Below are 19,553 nucleotides of genomic sequence, written 5' to 3'. Positions count from 1 at the left end.
CACATCAGCTGCAGCAGATCCACTGTTCAGTAAATGACCAAACAATATCCAGGAAAGAGGTTTGTGGATGATTTCCGCGCTTGCTGATCAATGATGAGACGTGTATCCCAGATTGTCAAATGGATAGTGGTTTATTTTACGCATTTCAAACTACAAAAGACTTCTTCATCAGGAAAGACCACAAGTATCTGATTGGATTGTAATGAATCGTACCATCTACCCCCCTAGGGGCTTGGGGATGTGAGGTCGAAACCCTATCCTTCAGTAGCCTAGCCAAAATTGTGTGGGTCTTATTACCTTTTTTGTAATATTTTTGTTTTGTATGAAGAAGTAATTTTTCAACTTTACGCATAGAGAGCTTTTAGCCTATTTCTGATTCCCAAAATGTTGTTTAGAAACCTTAACGAGGGTGAAACAGCTAACTTGCGTTTGTCTTGAATTAGTTGTGAGGTTAGTTTATTGAATTCAAGTTTAGCATTTTTTTCAATCTAGAGCCTTCTTTAATACAATAACCCCTCATGAGAGCTTTATGAGCTTCCCACAAAACTAAAGGTGAGGAAACCGTACCTTCATTAATATTAAAGAAATCGTTGAGATGGTCTAATAAGGTCTTGCAGATAGTTGGGTCTTTAATTAAGAACTCATTTAGTCGCCAATGAAAGGCCCTAGTGAACAGTTGAGTGGATTTGAGGTCCAGCACAACAGGAGCATGATGAGACTAGGTAATTTGGCCCATCTCAACCTTCTTCAGCATCCTGAGAGTTAGTTTATTTGCAAAGAAGAATCAATTCTAGTATGAGTATGATGAGGAGGAGAGTAAAAGGAGAGGGTTCTATCCTTAGGGTAGTCTATCCTTCACAGATCAAACAAAGAGTTAGCTCTAATTAATTTCCTGGAATCCCTCGCCATTCTAATTAAATTTTGTGATGGGGGCTTGTTAGCAACCGATTGTCTATCAAATACCTCAGAAAAAGGGACATTAAAATCTCCTTCAACCAATAGAGCCGCTGGTGTAATTTTTTCGAGTAAAGAAAATACTTTCCACAGAAAACTAATTTGTTCTCTATTTTAGTTATGTAAATTGCATAAAATGATTGGTCTACCTCTCAAAGAAGCTTCTAAAACCACAAACCTACCTCTTGGGTCAATATGCGTCTTGTTCACTTGCAAAGGTCAGCCTGAAGATATTAAAATTGCTACACCCCCTCTCGTATTATTCTTGAAAACAGAGTAAGACACAGGGATGGAATTAAAGGCAAACCTGAAAGTTCCAGATTTGTCATAATGAGTCTCCTGTATGAAGACTATATCAGCCTTCTGAGACTTCATTTCCTGAGCCTCCTTTTCCTAGGGGAATTGAGACCCCTAACATTCAGTGATATTATGCGTGCCATGGTGTGTGTATGAATTGCTCACATATTCAGAAGTCCCCACATGTGTCACCTCTCTCAAGACGTTTGGGATATGCAGTGATGACCCATACCCTTCAGGATGTCATTTATCTCTTGTTCAAGAAGCTGTATCTGAGAAAATGAATAGGAAGGAAACACAAGGACAGAGAAAGACAAAGACACGAAAAGAAAAAAGAGAAAAAAATTGCAAACTTAATAAAGTAAAGAACCATAATTACCTGGCCTAAGGCTATTCCTTTGGAACAAGTTGAACCCACTTGTAAAACAAAAAAAAGAAAAGAAAATAACATAGCCCCAGAAGACATTACCAGAGGGGTGGAACCCAGAGTTTGACCCACGCAAAAAAAACCCCTCTAGGAACAAGGAAAAAATATCCCTTCCAGCAGGTCAAACAAGAGCTCCCCCAGGCATATAGCATCAATATTTTATGGACATTTCTGCCTACAATATAAATGGCTTCCTCTATCTTATGAAGTATAATAAAGATGTACCTGCATCGGCTAATACTTATAAAGAGAAATAGACAACTGCTTTATGTGAACTTCTGCAATTTAGAGAATAGTAAACACCAAATTAGATTAAGTCTGTCAAGAATCAGCAAAGTCTATTAAGGGGTGTTCCTCACTTGCCACCCCTGATGCCCGAACTTCCTCTTTCCTTTCTTTTCTGGGTCCACACCGGGGGTGATGATGGTCCCTCGGTCAAAGGAGTATCCCTGTTAACAATCTTAGGGAACTGCAACCCCAATGAATCACAAAAGGCTGGTAGATCCTCTAGGGAACGCAATGTTGCTGAGGTATCTTCTCTCCGGGCCGTTAGGGCAAAGGGGAAACCCCATCTGTAAGGATTCGAAGGTCTTTCAGAATGGTCAATAAGGGCCTGAGGAGCCACCTTTTTTGCAGAGTAATATGAGACAAATCCAGAAATAACTGAATTGCGGTGTCCAGATACAGTATCTCTCTCTGGGAGCTTGCTTTTTGTCATTATCTTTTCCTTTATTTCAAAATCATGGAGTCAACAGATAATGTCTCGTTGGAAAGATGACCCCTTAGGCTACAGCCCGATGAGCTCGGTCAAGCTTAATAGGCATTGAGGCTGAATCTCCCAGAATGGAAGCAAACATATCCTGTAGGATTGATTTATTGTTTTCCTAGTCATTAGACTCTGAGACTCCTCTCACCCTAATGTTACATCTCCTGCCCCTATTGTCCAGATCTTCCAGTTGAACCCGAAGTTCTCTAATAGTTTTCTGTTGTGAAGTAGATACCTGATGTAATTCAGCCAAATGGGATCTGGTAAAGTCATGCTGCCCTTCCAAAGAATCAATTCGACCAGACAAAAGCTGCATGTCTTGTCGCACACAGGCTATCTCAGATCTACATGTGTTTTTAACCTCTGCGATTAATTCTTTAAAGTCACTTTATGAAAGGAATCATGAGAGAAACTTAACCCACAGTGGCAAAGGATGTTCACCCAGGTGGCCCTCTTGCTCCTCAGAGGTCTCCCCGGTATAGTCACTCCAGTACCCTTCATGGGAGATTTTAGATGATAGCTTAGGGGGCACTTCTGGGAAACACTTCCATCATTTCGCCATCCTTTCTGCTCCTATCAATGGGAGTCTTTATAATTCTGAGAGAGAGTAAGGGCTCTGAGGCATGACTCTGCAAAGAGAGGGGGGGGAGATGTCCTCCATCATCCTGTGGCGATCCGCCATCTTGAGAGGCACACTGTCAAGGGGAGATCTGTGCCTCCTGCTCAATACAAGCCTGCTGCTGCCATGGGACGCCTCCCATGTGAACAAACTCCTTACCCCCTCCAATCTCAGGATCTGCTGGAAAAACCATGGAAACCTTCAAAAAGAACTTGAAGACCTACCTCTTCCGACAAGTCTACAACCTGCAGTAACCACCAATCGACTAAACTGTTGCACGACCAGCTCTACCCTCGCCTACTGTATCTTCACCCATCCCTTGTAGATTGTGAGTCCTCGCAGGCAGGGTCCTCTCTCCTCCTGTACCAGTCATGACTTGTATTGTTTAAGATTACTGTTCTTGTTTTTATTATGTATACCAGTTCTCACATTTAAAGCACTATGGAATAAATGGCGCTTTAATAATAAATAATAATAAAAAGTTGCAGGTCCCCCTTACCCAGTCGTATAATAAAACCTGGCACTCAACTTTTATAAAGGTGTTATTTTATTCCAAGCGGAAGTGCAGTAACAGCAATGCAGTAACAGCAAAACGTTTCGGTCATAAACACATGACCTTCATCAGTTACGTATGGTGATTGATGGTGAGATAAGTGTTTGCTCTGTTTAACAAACTGTAATGCTTAATGCCCTTTAAAGGAAGGCAGTGATTAGAATGCTCAGGTATGGGCAAGGTTTTATTATACGTATCACTAAGGTTTTGGAACCTACCTGGGCACCATTATATAGAGCTGTGCACACGCTTTTTTGTTGATACCCCCTTACCCAGTCCGCATGGATGTGCAGTCTCCACATGTTGTCCGGCCACCTCCCCCTCAGAGCATGATGGCACCCGGACCGACATGCCGCTCTGCTCCCGCAGGAGGAAAACATCCAGGGTGGTTGCCGACCCAGCCGGTACATCTCCTGACAACACAGGGGTCCTCACTCTCCTGGGGCCCATGAGAGAAGCAGGGAGAAACGTCGGTGTAGGTATTAGGGTATGTGTCCACGTTCAGGAAACGCTGTGTTTTTGACGCAGCGCTGAGCCGCAGCGTCAAAAACGCATTGTCCAAATGTTACAGCATAGTGGAGGGGATTTTATGAAATCCCGTCTCCATTATGCATTAAAAAACGCATGCGGCTTTCCCGCAAAAACGCACATGCGGTGCGTTTTTTAAGATCGCAGCATGTCCTTACATAGCAGAAAAAACGCAAGGACAGCGCAGGTGACCTGCCAGTGACCTCAGGTGCAGATTTGATCAGGATTTTACTTGCATAAAATCCTGACCAAATCCTGAAACAATCCTGAACGTGGACACATACCTTTATAAGACAGTTTAGTGAAGTGCCTGGCAGGAACTCTGCAACCACACATCTGCTCACGCTAGCATCTGGACACACCCCATTCTTTGATAACCAGCTCACTGTCAATAGACAATATATACAGAGAGCTGTGGTGTAGGGGGGTTAGCTTTGTGAGTTCTGCACTCGGTTGGGGCACATCTGCTTCACCCAGTAAACTAAATGATACATTGTTGGATTCAGGGCTTCATTTCCTGCATTCATGCTGCTCTCAGATGATGTAGCAAAAACCTGGTGACAGATTTATTTTTATGGAGGAAAATTGGGATATTTGAGTTTTTATCTCTATTTTTTATTATTAACATTTTTTTAAATGTTATAGATTATTTTTTAGTCCCTTTAGAGGACATAAGCCTGTGATTGTTTAACTGTTCTTTATAATGCTCCAATACCATAATATTGCAGCTTAGATCAAAAATTGAGGTTTTCATTGAATCCCTGGATGGCAGACATGGGTCATTTACCCCACAGCTGCAATGATAACCAATCTGATCCTCACAATTGCATTGCTGGCGACCACTCCAATTAAATGTCGCTGTCAGAATTTGACAGCAGCATTTAAATGGTTAACAGCAGTTATTTGGTGTTTAGCTTCATCCGCTTCAGTTAAAGACAGATGCCGGCTGTGTGACACAGCCCATATCTATTGTGTGAAGTGGTCGCAACTCCTGAGTGCCCTCCACACATGCGGTCCCCACAGTGGATGAATATTTAAGTCCTTTTGGGTGATGGGAATAAACAACAACAAAAAGATTTTTTCCGGGAATGTGAATTTTCAGACTGTGGCTGAATTTCATAGGTGTTTGGCAAGGTTACAGTACACTGAAAAATTACAGCATTACAGTATTTTGTACAAGAAATCACTGGCTTAAAGTACTTAAAAAAACCAGTAAAAAGTTAGAAATACTTTTCGCATTTTGCGTCTGTAAGTGTGTGAAGTAATAAATATTTTAATGGGATATTTATCCCATAAGGTGAACACAAGAAGCAAATATAATTAGAATGAAAAAAATTGCTGATTTTTGGTCACTTTACCTCCAGAAAAAGAGAATTAAGAAAAGTGCAATGGACCCTAAAATGGTAAAAACCATAACTTGAAAAATCCATCCTTTACAATTCTATCAACTGAGAAATAAAGTTATGGATCTCAGAAAATGCATTTTTTACTTTAAGTAGTAAAAACAAGTGTTATAAGTTTGGCACCAAACGGTTCCCGGAAAATTGCCCACAGGAAAATTGCCCACACAGAAAATTCCTCACACGGAAAATTGCCCACACGGAGAATTCCCCACACGGAAAATTGCCCACACGGAAAATTGCCCACACAGAAATTTGCCCACATGGAAAATTACCCACATGGAAAATTGCCAATTACAGCATCACAAAGTTTCAGATCTATGATATTTGAGGTGCAAGGTGAGGATGTTCACATAATATGTGATCAACTTGTGATTTACAGTTGACCTAGTGCAAAACTGCAAAAATGATGATCTGTGGTTTGCAGCAGTCTGTCATTATCAGCAATAGATAGATCTAGCCTGCTCTCCTCTCTCACTGATTCTGCCTTACTCCTCCCACCAGCCCAAAACAGCAGCACATGCAGAACCAGCAGAAGTGTGATCCAGAGGAGCCATCACTGCTATCAGTGCTCACAAAAGTATCACTGCTGCTGGCAGAGATAGTTGGTCCTGGAAGCCCAGAAGGCACAGCAGAAAGGTGAGATTCTGTCACTTGTACCATTGTGTTCTTGCTGAGAATGTATGATATGCTTTTGCAGTGGAGTCCGATGGGCCCCAGTGCGAAATTTGGACCTTCCCCCCACACACGTTGGTCAGATGTATGGGCCCCTGTAGTGTTCTAAATTCTATAAAGACGTATGAATTGCCCCCCTCCCCCTTCATTATGTAGTAATGTCCCCCATACTGGTATATGCCCATCATCCTGGTGAATATGTCTGCATCCTGGTATATATGTCCTAATGCTGGTATATATGGTCCCCATCCTAGTATGTATGGTCCACATGATCTCCATCCTGGTATTTATGCCCCCTTTCTGGTATATATGTCCCTATCCTGGTTTATATGGTCCCCAATCCTAGTGTATGTGTCCCCGTTCTGACCCTAATGCATAATTAAAAACAATAACATTCTACTCACCTTTCCTCTGCTCCCACGTCGCCCAGTGTCTTTTGTAGCCACCGTACAGCCCGGCAGCTGACATCGGAGTGTGCGCCATTTCATGCACCGCTCCCTGTGGCTGCACCTCTGATGTCAGCTCACAGCCAACGCGCCAGCAGCATGTATCGCAGTGCAGGGACCCCACTTGTCTCTGCAACATGATGCATGTCATCTGGATCTGCATCTTCAGTGAAGATGCAGAAGCAGGCACCTGTACCCTCTTGCCTGGTTGTGGACTTGATGCCTGCGACCACAGTCGTTACACATCTGTGTTTTTTTGTATTGGTCAACCAATAGTCTTATCTATCCCCATATTTGTTAATATATATTCAATAAAAGTGTATTTTGAGTTCATCTAAAGTATTCTTTTTCTTCTTGTAGTTCTAACAATGGAGTTTTCAAAAAGCCAGAGAAACAACAAAGTTATGATTTACTTGGGGTTTGAATATCTTGCATTTCGTACTATCAACGCAGTGGTGACTTGGAGATGCCGACTGCACCGCTCTTCAAAGTGCCATTCAATTGTCAAAACAAAAGATGGCAACGTGGTTCAAGAACCAACAGAACATTGTCATGACTCCTGCCCTCAAAAAGCAGAAGCAAACATTGCCAGAAGCAAAATGAGAGAAGACATGAGAGCAGTAAGTGCTACTCGCAACGTGATGGGAAAGGTGTTGTCTGTGTTGAGTAATGATGTATCGGCCCATATGCCAAGACAATCATCTCTTGCGAGAAGCCTGGTCTATCATAGAACAGATGGTAATTTGCCTAACCCAAAAACTGATTCTATATTATTCTTCTGCCCTGCAGAGCATCTCACATATACCTGCATACTATCCCCCTGTCCTGCAGAGCATTTAACCTATAGATCTATGCTGTTCTCTGCCCTGCAGAGCATCTCACCTATAATTCTATATTATCTTCTGCCCTGCAGAGCATCTCACATATACCTGAATACTATCCCCCTGTCCTGCAGAGCATTTAACCTATAGATCTATGCTGTTCTCTGTCCTGCAAAGCATCTCACCTATAATTCTATATTATTCTGCCCTGCAGAGCATCTCAGCTATAATTCTATATTATTCTTCTGCCCTGCAGAGCATCTCACATATACCTGCATGCTATCCCCCTGTCCTGCAGAGCATTTAGCCTATAGCTCTATGCTATTCTCTGTTCTGCAGAGCATCTCACCTATAACTCTCTACTGTTTTCCTGTGGGTATTCATGTCTGTGGGCACTTTTCACATATCATGTGAACACCTTGCACCTCAAATATCATAGATCTGAAACTTTGTGATGCTGTAATTGGCAATTTTCTGTGTGGGCAATGTTCCGTGTGGGCAATTTTCCGTGTGGGCAATTTTCCGTGTGGGCAATTTTCCATGTGGGCAATATTCCGTGTGGGCAATATTCCGTGTGGGCAATTTTCCGTGTGGGCAATTTTTCTGTGGGCATTTTTCATGTGTTAAATTTTCCTGTGGGCAATTTTCCTGTGGGCATTTTTCTGGTCACCCTCTGTACTTACTGCTCAATCTAGACAAGCATATCAACCTTGTAGTCAAACAGTGGCCACAGCAGTGACCAGTGTTGTAACTAGAATCTTTTGGGCCCCAGTGCAGAATTTGGATCTGGGCTCTTGCCTGCATACATCTGTATGAGCCCTTGTAGGTAGATCCCAAAAAGACATGCGTGTTAACCTCTCATGTAATAATGTACCCCATACTGGCCTCTTCCTGTAGTAATGTCCCCCATACTGGGCTCTTCCTGTAGTAATGTCCCCCATACTGGATCCCTTCCTATAATAATGTCCTCCATCCTGGGCTCTTTCCTATAATATTACTGGGTCATTTCGATTCTTCTCCAGCACATCTTAAAAAGAAGCAAAATATTATTCTTGCAATCCTCTGCTCCCACGACGTGTGTGTCATCCTCTAAAGCTGGCACAGATGCCGGCAGCTGATTTTGGCTTGCTGGAACGGACAGCATGATGTGACTGTTAACGCCGCATGACACGGGCAAACCGATGTCTGCTGGCAGCCTCTGATTGGCCGGCAGCATGTATTGCAGTTCAGAGACTTGGTTGGTCTCTGTGCTGTAATACATTTCAGCTGAATGTGTTTCCCAGGATGCACATGCAGGTGAAATCGGAGTTGTCATCGGTGGGCCCCCCTTCCTCGCACTGGCACGATTGTTATGCCCCTGGCAGTGACCAGCATAACAAATGATTGCCTGAATAGGACAACTGCATCCATAAGATATTCAGGTCATGTTTCAGCCCATACAAAAATTCCCATTATCTCCAGTAATTGTATTATTACGCAGGACCGTTATGATGTTACATCACCATCTTCTCCCCATTCAGGTCCCTACAATATCGGATCCTCTTAGTGGAGATCTTCTATATAAGAGAATTCTCCTGAGTGACCCTACAAGGATGGATAGGGACAGGGACAAGATGGCGGAGAGGATATTACACCTCACCCTAGAGATCCTCTTCCGGCTTACTGGAGAGGTGAGAGATTCTGATGACGTCACATTACATCATTCTTATCTATGGGAATAACAGATGGACAGAACAGGAGAGGTGAGGACTCTGGAAATGTCTGTAGTGAGGTTTATTAATGAGTCTCTCCATATCCAGGATTACACAGTAGTGAAGAAGACCTCTAGTGAGCGCTGTCAGGCCCCTGTGTCTGAGGGATGGGGAAGAACCCAGAGCCCAATCACGGGGCCTCCACCTCACCCCCTGATACATGAGGACATCAATGACCAGAAGATCCTAAAACTCACCTACAAGATAATTGAGCTGCTGACTGGAGAGGTGACACTGCTGGGAATGCTGGGACATTATACAGTAATGCTGTGAAGGGATCGGGGGGATGACGGTATCATTGTATGTGTCAGGTTCCTATAAGGTGTCAGGATGTCGCCGTCTATTTCTCCATGGAGGAGTGGGAGTATTTAGAAGGACACAAAGATCTTTACAAGGACGTCATGATGGCGGTTCCCCAGCCCCTCACATCACCAGGTAATAGACAGGACTATATACAGTACAGACCAAAAGTTTGGACACACGTTCTCATTTAAACATTTTTCTGTATTTTCATGACTATGAAAATTGTACATTCACACTGAAGGCATTAAAACTATGAATTAACACATGTGGAATTATATACTTAACAAAAAAGTGTGAAACAACTGAAATTATGTCTTATATTCTAGGTTCTTCAAAGTAGCCACCTTTTGCTTTGATGACTGCTGTGCACATTCTTGGCATTCTCTTGATGAGCTTCAAGAGGTTGTCACCAGGAATGGTTTTCAATTCACAGGTGTGCCCTGTCAGGTTTAATAAGTGGGATTTCTTGCCTTATAAATGGGGTTGGGGCCATCAGTTGTGTTGTGCAGAAGTTTGGTGGATACACAGCTGATAGTCCTACTGAATAGACTGATAGAATTTGTTTTATGGCAAGAAAAAAGCAGCTAAGTAAAGAAAAACAAGTGGCCATCATTACTTTAAGAGATGAAGGTCAGTCAGTCTGAAAAATTGGGAAAACTTCGAAAGTGTCCCCAAGTGCAGTGGCAAAAACCATCAAGCGCTACAAAGACACTGGCTCACATGAGGACCGCCCCAGGAAAGGAAGACCAAGAGTCACCTCTGCTCCTGAGAATAAGTTTATCCGAGTCACCAGCCTCAGAAATCGCAGGTTAACAGCAGCTCAGATTAGAGACCAGGTCAATGCCACACAGAGTTCTAGCAGACACATCTCTACAACAACTGTTAAGAGGAGACTTTCTGCATTAGGCCTTCATGGTAAAATAGCTGCTAGGAAACCACGGCTAAGGACAGGCAACAAGCAGAAGAGACTTGTTTGGGCTGAAGAACATAAGGAATGGACATTAGGCCAGTGGAAATCTGTGCTTTGGTCTAATGAGTCCAAATTTGAGATAATTGGTTCCAACCACCGTGTCTTTGTGCGACGCAGAAAAGGTGAACGGATGAACTCTACATGCCTGGTTTCCACCGTGAAGCATGGAGGAGATGGTGTGGGGGTGCTTTGCTGGCGACACTGTTGGGGATTTATTCAAAATTGAAGGCATACTGAACTAGCATGGCTACCACAGCATCTTGCAGCGGCATGCTATTCCATCCGGTTTGCGTTTAGTTGAACCATCATTTATTTTTCAACAGGACAATGACCCCAAACACACCTCCAGGCTGTGTAAGGGCTATTTGACCAAGAAGGAGAGTGATGGGGTGCTACGCCAGATGACCTGGCCTCCACAGTCACCAGACCTGAACCCAATCGACATGGTTTGGGGTGAGCTGGACCACAGAGTGAAGGCAAAAGTGCCAACAAGTGCTAAGCATCTCTGGGAACTCCTTCAAGATTGTTGGAAGACCATTCCCGGTGACTACCTCTTGAAGCTCTTCAAGAGAATGCCAAGAGTGTGCAAAGCAGTCATCAAAGCAAAAGGTGGCTACTTTGAAGAACCTAGAATATAAGACATAATTTCAGTTGTTTCATACTTTTTTGTTAAGTATATAATTCCACATGTATTAATTCATAGTTTTAATGCCTTCAGTGTGAATGTACAATTTTCATAGTCATGAAAATACAGAAAAATCTTTAAATGAGAAGGCGTGTCAAAACTTTTGGTCTGTGCTGTACACAAGGCCTATAATTATCTGTATGTAAAGAATGAATTCAGTCCCTGTATGTGTTTACTCCAGATCTATCCAGTAAGAGGACAACACCAGAGAGATGTTCCCATCCTCTTCTTCCACAGGACTTTAAACAAGAAGATCCCACTGTTCCTCAGGATCATCAGGTAGATGGAGAGAAGGTGTCATGAGATCTCCCCTATGATGTGTAGATGGCTGTGAAGGTCTTGTGTTCAGTCTTGTTTTCTCCACCAGTATTACATGTTTTATTGTGTAATGAGAATGGTGGAGTTGGCAGGATTAGAGCTGATCATAGATGTGACTTCTCCATCAATCTGTGACTTTTACAATATTTGTTTCAGGGTAAAGATCTGACCCATATTAATACTACAGAGACGTATGCGACTGGTGATGAGTCGTGGAAAGAGGAGATTCCTACAGATAACCGCACAGGTGAGTAGTAAATACTAAATGTAGAGTATAGTTTCCAAGGACCATTTTGGCTGTGCTGGCAGTGTGTCATGTGTAATGTTTATCTACATGTATTAGTCCCTGCAGTTATTTCTTTATATGTATAGTTTTTTATTTCTTGCTCAATCTCCATAAAATGGCTTTGATTGTTCTTTTTAGACATCTGCATAGATCCAGCATTCAGCATATTAGTGTCCAGGTGCACATATTAAGGTCGCTGTGTTTACCATTGATATCCTGTTCATTATGTCATCTGATAGGACAGACTTTAACCCTATCGTGAGCTTTTCTGGTTTATATTTTAGATAGTAATTGGCCTATTTTTAAGTGTTTTTAATGTACTTTTTGGCTTGTAAACATAGATGGTCCCTTGTTTGGCATACTTCTTCTCTTTGTTTTATAGTGCCAATACACTGCCAATTTTGCAAGTTTTCCCAACTACAAAGGATGGAGATGTCTGTAATTTTTATTGTATTAGTTGCATCTGTTTGAACTCATTAACTGTATAAAAACACTTGTCTACACACTCAACCAATCACACTCCAACCTCTTCACTATGACCAACAACAAAGACATGTCTAACGACACCAGTTACAAAATTGTAGTCATGCACAAAGCTGGGATGAGCTACAGGACAATAGGCATGCAACTTGGTGAGAAGGCAACAACTGTTTGCACAATTATAAGACAAAGGAAGAAACACAAGTTGCCTGTCAATCTTCCTCGGTCTGGGGCTGCATGCAACATCTCACCTCATGGGGCAAGAGTGTCCCTCAGAAAGGTCAGGAATCAGCCCAGAACTACATGGAAGGAGACCTGGTCAATGACCGCAAGGTCCCCCTGCTCACACCAGCACATGTCCAGGCTTGTTTGAAGTTCACCAATGACCATCTGGATGATCCAGAGGAGGCATGGGAGAGATGGTCAGGTGAGACCAAAATAGAACTTTTTGGTATTAACTCCACTCGCCATGTTTGGAGGAAGAAGAAGTATGAGTACAACCCCAAGATCACTTTCCCAACTGTGAAGCATGGTGGGGGAAACATCAGGCTATGGGGGTGCTTTCCTGCAAAGGGGAAAGTATGACTGCACCATATTGATGGGAGGATAGATGGAGTCATGTATTGCAAGATTTTGGCCACAACCTCCTTCCCTCAGTTACAGCATTGCAGATGGGTCGTGGCTGGGTCTGACAGTATGACAATAACCCAAAACACACATCCAGGGCAACTATGCAGTGGCTCTGTAAGAAGCATTTTAAGGTCATGGATGGTCCTAGCCAGTCTCAAGACTTGAACCCAATAGAAAATTTTTGGAGCGAGGGAGCTGAAATTCAATGTTGCCCAGTGACAGACAAAAACCTGAAAGATCTAGAGAAGATCTAAATGGAAGAGTGGGCCAAAATCTCTTCTGCAGTGTGTGATAATTTGGTCAAGAACTACAGGAAACATCTGACCTCCGTAATTGCAAACAAGGGTTTCTGTACCAAAAATGAAGTTCTGTTTTTCTATTGTATTCAATACTTATTTCATGCATTACAATGCAAATTAATTATTTAAAAATCATATAATGTGATTTTTGGGGGGATCCAAATTGTACAAGTATAAATATCCATATTTTGTTAATAGATAATAAATTAATATATACAGTGGTATACCTAAGGCAGTCACATTAAAATAAATAATGGATAGACAACAAAAGCAGACAAAACAATTCACCCCACTATAGTAAAGGCGTACATTGTCCTCAATATGTAAACAGTCATACATATGATAAATAGCTAACACACATTCTAGTAGTATTGTGCATAATTATCTAGAAAAATGTCACTACGGTGTATTGAATCAATACCTCCTGATGAAGCCGTGTACCTAGGCGGTGAAGCACCCCTCAAGGTTGCTCCTTACCCCAATACTTACATATACTATGACTACAGGTAATATACAGGTTTACTACTTATATCACTTTAATCTATCAGTAATACCTACACCTGGTGCAGGCTTAGATTTAAGCCGGTTATTAGAGACATTGTTCTATATCTATTGTGACGTTTCTACTCCATATGTTGTCTATGTCAACACACAGTAATGACATTTTTCTGGATAACTATACACAATCTCTGCTTCTGTTGTCTGTTAATTATTTATTGTAATGTGGCTGCCTTACATATTACACTGTATGCATTATTATCTATTAATTACAATTTTGATATTTATACTTGTACAATTTTGGATCCCAGTATCTCTCTGTTGAACTCAATAGGCTCCTATATGCTCTCATATATGAGAGGATTATATTTCTTCTTTCAGGATTATTATATGTTCAATGTGATTTTCTGGTTTTTATTTTCAGATTCTGTCACTCACAGTTGAAGTGTACCTATGATAAAACTTACAGATTTTTCTTATTTCCCCACTGTACTTTTTGATTTTAATATATGCAGGATCAAAGTTTTTTGCAGTTCAATAAATAAAATAGTTCTAACTCTTCAAAATCAATATGCGGAGGATGCCTGTAATGGAAACCAGAGCTAAATCTGATCGCTGCTGTTTAGCCATTTAGAAGCTACTGTCAGTTTTTGGTAGCATGTAAATGGTTTTGATTAATGTTGGTGTATGTGCTGTCAACCATCATCCCCGTTAGTCCATCACGGAGAGTCAATGGATTGTTATGGCACCTGCGGGCCTACTGAAGGCTCCCATAACTTTTTTATTATTATTTATTATTATGACACCATTTATTCCATGGCGCTTTACATGTGAGGAGGGGTATACATAATAAAAACAGGTACAATAATCTTGAACAATACAAGTCACAACTGGTACAGGAGGAGAGAGGACCCTGCCCATGAGGGCTCACAATCTACAAGGGATGGGTGAGGATACAGTAGGTAAGGATAGAGCTGGTCGTACAGTGGTTTGGTCGATCGGTGATTACTGCAGGTTGTAGACTTGCTGGAAGAGGTAGGTCTTCAGGTTCTTTTTGAAGGTTTCGATGGTAGGTGAGAGTCTGATATGTTGTGGTAGAGAGTTCCAGAGTAGGGGTGATGCGCGAGAGAAATCTTGTATGCGATTGTGGGAAGAAGAGATAAGAGGGGAGTAGAGAAGGAGATCTTGTAAGGATCGGAGGTTGTGTGCAGGAAAGTACCCGGAGACGAGGTCACAGATGTATGGAGGAGACAGGTTGTGGATGGCTTTGTATGTCATGGTTAGGCTTTTGTACTGGAGCCTCTGGGCAATGGGGAGCCAGTGAAGGGATTGACAGAGGGGAGAGTCCGGGGAATAGCGTGGGGACAGGTGGATTAGTTGGGCAGCTGAGTTTAGAATAGATTGGAGGGGTGCAAGAGTGTTCGAGGGGAGGCCACAGAGCAGGAGGTTACAGTAGTCGAGGCGGGAGATGATGAGGGCATGGACTAGGGTTTTTGCAGATTCTTGGTTTAGGAATGTACGGATCCGTGAAATACTTTTGAGTTGAAGGCGGCAGGAAGTGGAAAGAGCTTGGATATGCGGTTTGAAGGAGAGATCAGTGTCAAGGATTACCCCGAGACAGCGAGCTTGTGGGACTGGGGAGAGTGGGCAGCCGTTTACTGTAATGGATAGGTTCATTGGGGCGGGGGGGTGTCGCGTGGGGGTCGCATGAGATGGGGGAAAGACAATGAATTCTGTTTTTTCCATGTTAAGTTTTAGAAATCTAGCGGAGAAGAAGGATGAAATAGCGGATAGACATTGAGGGATTTTGGTTAGTAGGGTGGTGATATCTGGTCCAGAGATGTAGATCTGTGTGTCATCAGCCTAGAGATGATACTGAAAATCATGAGATTCTATGAGCTGTCCCAGGCCAAAAGTGTAAATGGAGAAGAGCTGGGGCCCTAGAACTGAACCTTGCTGGACTCCAATAGATAGGGGTTGAAGTGCGGAGGTGGTGTGTGAATGGGAGACGCTGAATGTTCGGTCACTTAGGTATGACGAGATCCAGGATAGGGCCAAGTCTGTGATGCCAAGGGATGAGAGGGTCTGTAGTAATAGGGAATGGTCCACTGTGTCAAAGGCAGCCGACAGGTCCAGGAGGAGGAGGATAGAGTAGTGTCGCTTGCTCTTGGCGGTTAATAGGTCATTGGTGACCTTAGGGCAGTTTCAGTGGAGTGGTGTGACCAGAAGCCTGATTGTAAGCGGTGGAAAAGGGAGCAGAAAGATAGATGGGAGGACAGTTCAAGATGGACGTGTTGTTCCAGTAGTTTTGAGGCATAGGGCAGAAGTGATATAGGGCGATAGCTAGATACAGAGGATGGGTCAAGTGAGGGCTTTTTGAGGATAGGTGTGATTGAGGCATGTTTAAAGCTTGATGGGGAAAACACCAGTTGTTAGTGATAGGTTGAAGAGATGGGTTAGAGTTGGAATGAAGACTGTGGCGAGGTTTGGGATGAAGTGGGAAGGGATCGTGTCAAGTGCACAGGTGGTGAGATGCGATCTTGAGAGTAGAGTGGAGAGTCGATCTTCTGTAATAGTGGAGAAGTTGGTTTTGGAGGTGGAGGGCTGGGTAGTTGGGAGGAAGGGCTCTGGGGGTTGTCGACTAAAACGGTCTCTGATGTTCTGAATCTTCTGCTTGAAAAATGAGGCAAAGTCTTCAGCTGAGATGAGTGGGGAGGGAGGAGATGCTGGGGGACGGAGGAGAGAGTTGAAGGTGTTGACTAACTGTTTACGGTTGTGAGACAGGGAGGATATGAGATGAGAAGTAGGTTTGTTTAGCTGTGGCGAGTGTGGTCTTGAAAGTAGTGAGGGACTGTTTGAATGCGAAAAATGCTCGTTGGAGTGGGATCTTTTCCATCTATTTCATCCATCCAACTTCAATCTTAGTCCTTATAGCTGTGACTGGGCTTAATAATAGAATGTTATTTTCACTATGTACTGCAATGCTGAGATATTGCAGTGTATAGTACAAGCAATGAGATGATCAAAGTGAACAAGTCCTTAAGGGGGCAATAGTAATAAAATATAATTTGAAAAGTTTGTAAATAAAAGGATTTCATATCAAATCACCCACTCACTTTTTACAGAAGCACCAGTCAAGGATAAAAAAAAATGGTATTGCCGTATCTGTAAATATCAGATATTTCAAAATATACCACTAAAATACAACATAATAAAAATATGTTAAGTTTCTTATAGCCATAATTTGACCTGGAGAACCATAACGCCAGCTCATTTTTCCTGCATACAGACTGCAAGTTTACAATTTGACCCTCCTTGTAATTTTTTTCCCAGGTTGTAAGGACATTATATGGTAAGATGAACGCTATCATACAAAACTATAACTCATCCCACAAAAAAAGCCTTCAATACTGCTGTATCAAAAGAAAAATAAATTCGCTATGGCTCTTTTAAGAAGAGAAGGAAGGAAATGAAAACTCAAAAACTAAAATTAGGTAAAATAAAGATAACAAAAGGGACAAGCAACGTGAAAGAGTTGTAATAAGAAAGAAGCAATATTCTTGTTCAGAATGTGAGAAATGTTTTGTAAGCAAATCATCTCTTCTTATACATCAGAGAATTCACACGGGAGAGAAGCCATATTCATGTTCAGAATGTGGGAGATGTTTTAATCAGAAAGCAAATCTTGTTGCACATCAGAGAATACACACAGAGGAGCAGGTATTCTCATGTTCAGAATGTGGGAAAGGGTTTAATAAGAAAATAAATCTGGTTACACATCAGAGAATTCACACAGGGGAGAAGCCATATTCATGTTCAGAATGTGGGAAATGTTTTACAGCCAAATCAAGTTTTGATAGACATCAAAGAACACACACAGGAAAGAAGTAGCCATTTCTTGTTCCCAAAATGGTAATATTTTAATTTGAAATCAAATATTGTTGTATTATCCTATGCCGGTCCAAAGGAGTCCAAATGGTGAAACCTGTAAAAACAATAAAAAAATCTTTAATGGAGATTGTTATGTTATTACTTGAGTTAGGCTACATTCACATATCCACTTGACACCACCTGGGGCTGTGTCTGTCTTGTGCTCAGACAGCACACTGACCTACAGGCTTTCATTTAAGCCATAGACACAAGAGGGCTGTTCAGATGACCGATTTTTCTCTCCATCCGACTGTCATGAGAGAAAAATTCAGTGTGCAGTTTTCTCTTTCAAGTCTTGGCTAAGACTTGCCCATTCAAGTCTATGGGTGTGTAAAAAATAATTTGAATCCACATAGAACATCATGTGGCATCCTATTTTTACAGATAGATTTCCATTATTAACCAATGGAACTGTATTTTATAATGAATATGAAAACGGACATCACACATGTCACATGGACATAAAAAACGAAAATACAAAAACTCAAAAAAGACCTTCCTACTATTTACAAAAACTTATTTTAATACCATAAAAAGGCAGGGTTAAAAAGTATAATTGGATTTGATAACAATGCAGAAAGGGGAGGGAACAGTGGGGCTAGTCCAGTCTAACATTATGGAGCTCATTTGAGACATGGGAGAAAAAGATGCAGGACCACTGAGAGAAATATTGAATTATTAAGCTTCCAATGGGACATCTTTTTTTGGTGTGAAAACCTTTTTCCTGATGAACCCATTGAATAAGAGGGGAGAATCGTGTTGGGAATTATGGTTTATGTATCAGGACTTTACAGTTACATACAATAAGTATCATTACATTTACTCTGTGAATATATGGACACTAGATGGTGGCCCGATTCTAACGCATCGGGTATTCAAGATACATATGTAGTTTATTTATGAAGATGTTAGAATAATACAATGAATACACAGAATTCGGCTGGCCGGGCGCGACCAATTAGCGAAGCGTGGTTTAAATCCCGCGCCAATTCGGGGCCGGAGTGCGCCTGTCGCTGATTGTTTGCGGCTGGCCACATAGTATATAGCACAGCCACATAGTATATAGCAGCCCACATAGCATATAACAGCCACGTAGTATATAACAGCTCACGAAGCATATAACACAGCCACATAATATATAACACAGCCCACGCAGTATATAACACAGCCCACGTAGTGTATAACACAGCCATGTAGTGTATAACAGCCCACGTAGTATATTGCACAGTCACGTAGTATGTAGCACAGCCCACATAGTATATTGCACAGCTACGTAGTATATTGCAGGACCACTGAGAGAAATATTGAATTATTAAGCTTCCAATGGGATCTCTTTTTTTGGTGTGAAAACCTTTTTCCTGATGAACCCATTGAATAAGAGGGGAGAATCGTGTTGGGAATTATGGTTTATGTATCAGGACTTTACAGTTACATACAATAAGTATTGTAGGGATTTCACTCACTCAGGTGCGACGGCTGACACATAGGAGGCAGGTTCCAACAAAACTTCAAGGGTTTATTGCTTCATAAACCAGTTTAGCATAAACAGGAAAAACAAATAGCCTTTTACTCAGGCAAAAGGGAAAAACAACTGTCCGTTCCTTCAGGCTCAGTGCTGGAGCCTCACACACTGGAGACTAGCAGCTCCACACATATCCCCCTGTGTTAAGGATTAGCCTTTCTTATATAAAGCTAACCACACCCAGTAACTCATCACATGATTAGCCATGTGGTCTGACATCACCACAGGTCCTCAACACACATATATACATGGTAATATACAATGAGAAATACTCCGGGCTACATTACAGCAACAAGGCACTTATGTGGCACATATCTCCCATCGACTACACACCCTTTAGCCATGCTACATACCTCCCCCCTCTGCCTAAAGCCGTGGGGCTTGGCACTTTTTCC

The 19,553-nt window shown here is 42.1% G+C and overlaps 1 protein-coding gene across 2 annotated transcripts in view; it reads left to right on the top strand.

Annotated features, from left to right (window-relative positions):
• Positions 1-19,553, top strand: part of LOC143767360 (uncharacterized) — a 272,655-nt gene that overhangs the window by 64,114 nt on the left and 188,988 nt on the right. For both annotated transcript variants that reach the window (XM_077255622.1, XM_077255621.1), the window contains exons 2-8: positions 6,049-6,183; positions 7,026-7,285; positions 9,007-9,156; positions 9,286-9,465; positions 9,549-9,672; positions 11,377-11,474; positions 11,670-11,760. In XM_077255622.1, coding sequence (XP_077111737.1) covers positions 7,034-7,285; positions 9,007-9,156; positions 9,286-9,465; positions 9,549-9,672; positions 11,377-11,474; positions 11,670-11,760 — 895 coding nt within the window. In that variant the 5' untranslated portion in view covers positions 6,049-6,183; positions 7,026-7,033. The remainder of the gene's footprint in view (positions 1-6,048; positions 6,184-7,025; positions 7,286-9,006; positions 9,157-9,285; positions 9,466-9,548; positions 9,673-11,376; positions 11,475-11,669; positions 11,761-19,553) is intronic.

This window comes from Ranitomeya variabilis, chromosome 4, assembly GCF_051348905.1.
Source record: "Ranitomeya variabilis isolate aRanVar5 chromosome 4, aRanVar5.hap1, whole genome shotgun sequence".
In the NCBI taxonomy this organism is placed as follows: domain Eukaryota; kingdom Metazoa; phylum Chordata; class Amphibia; order Anura; family Dendrobatidae; genus Ranitomeya; species Ranitomeya variabilis.
The sequence above is the reverse complement of the archived record's forward strand: the minus strand, read 5'-3'. Positions and strand labels throughout refer to the sequence as shown.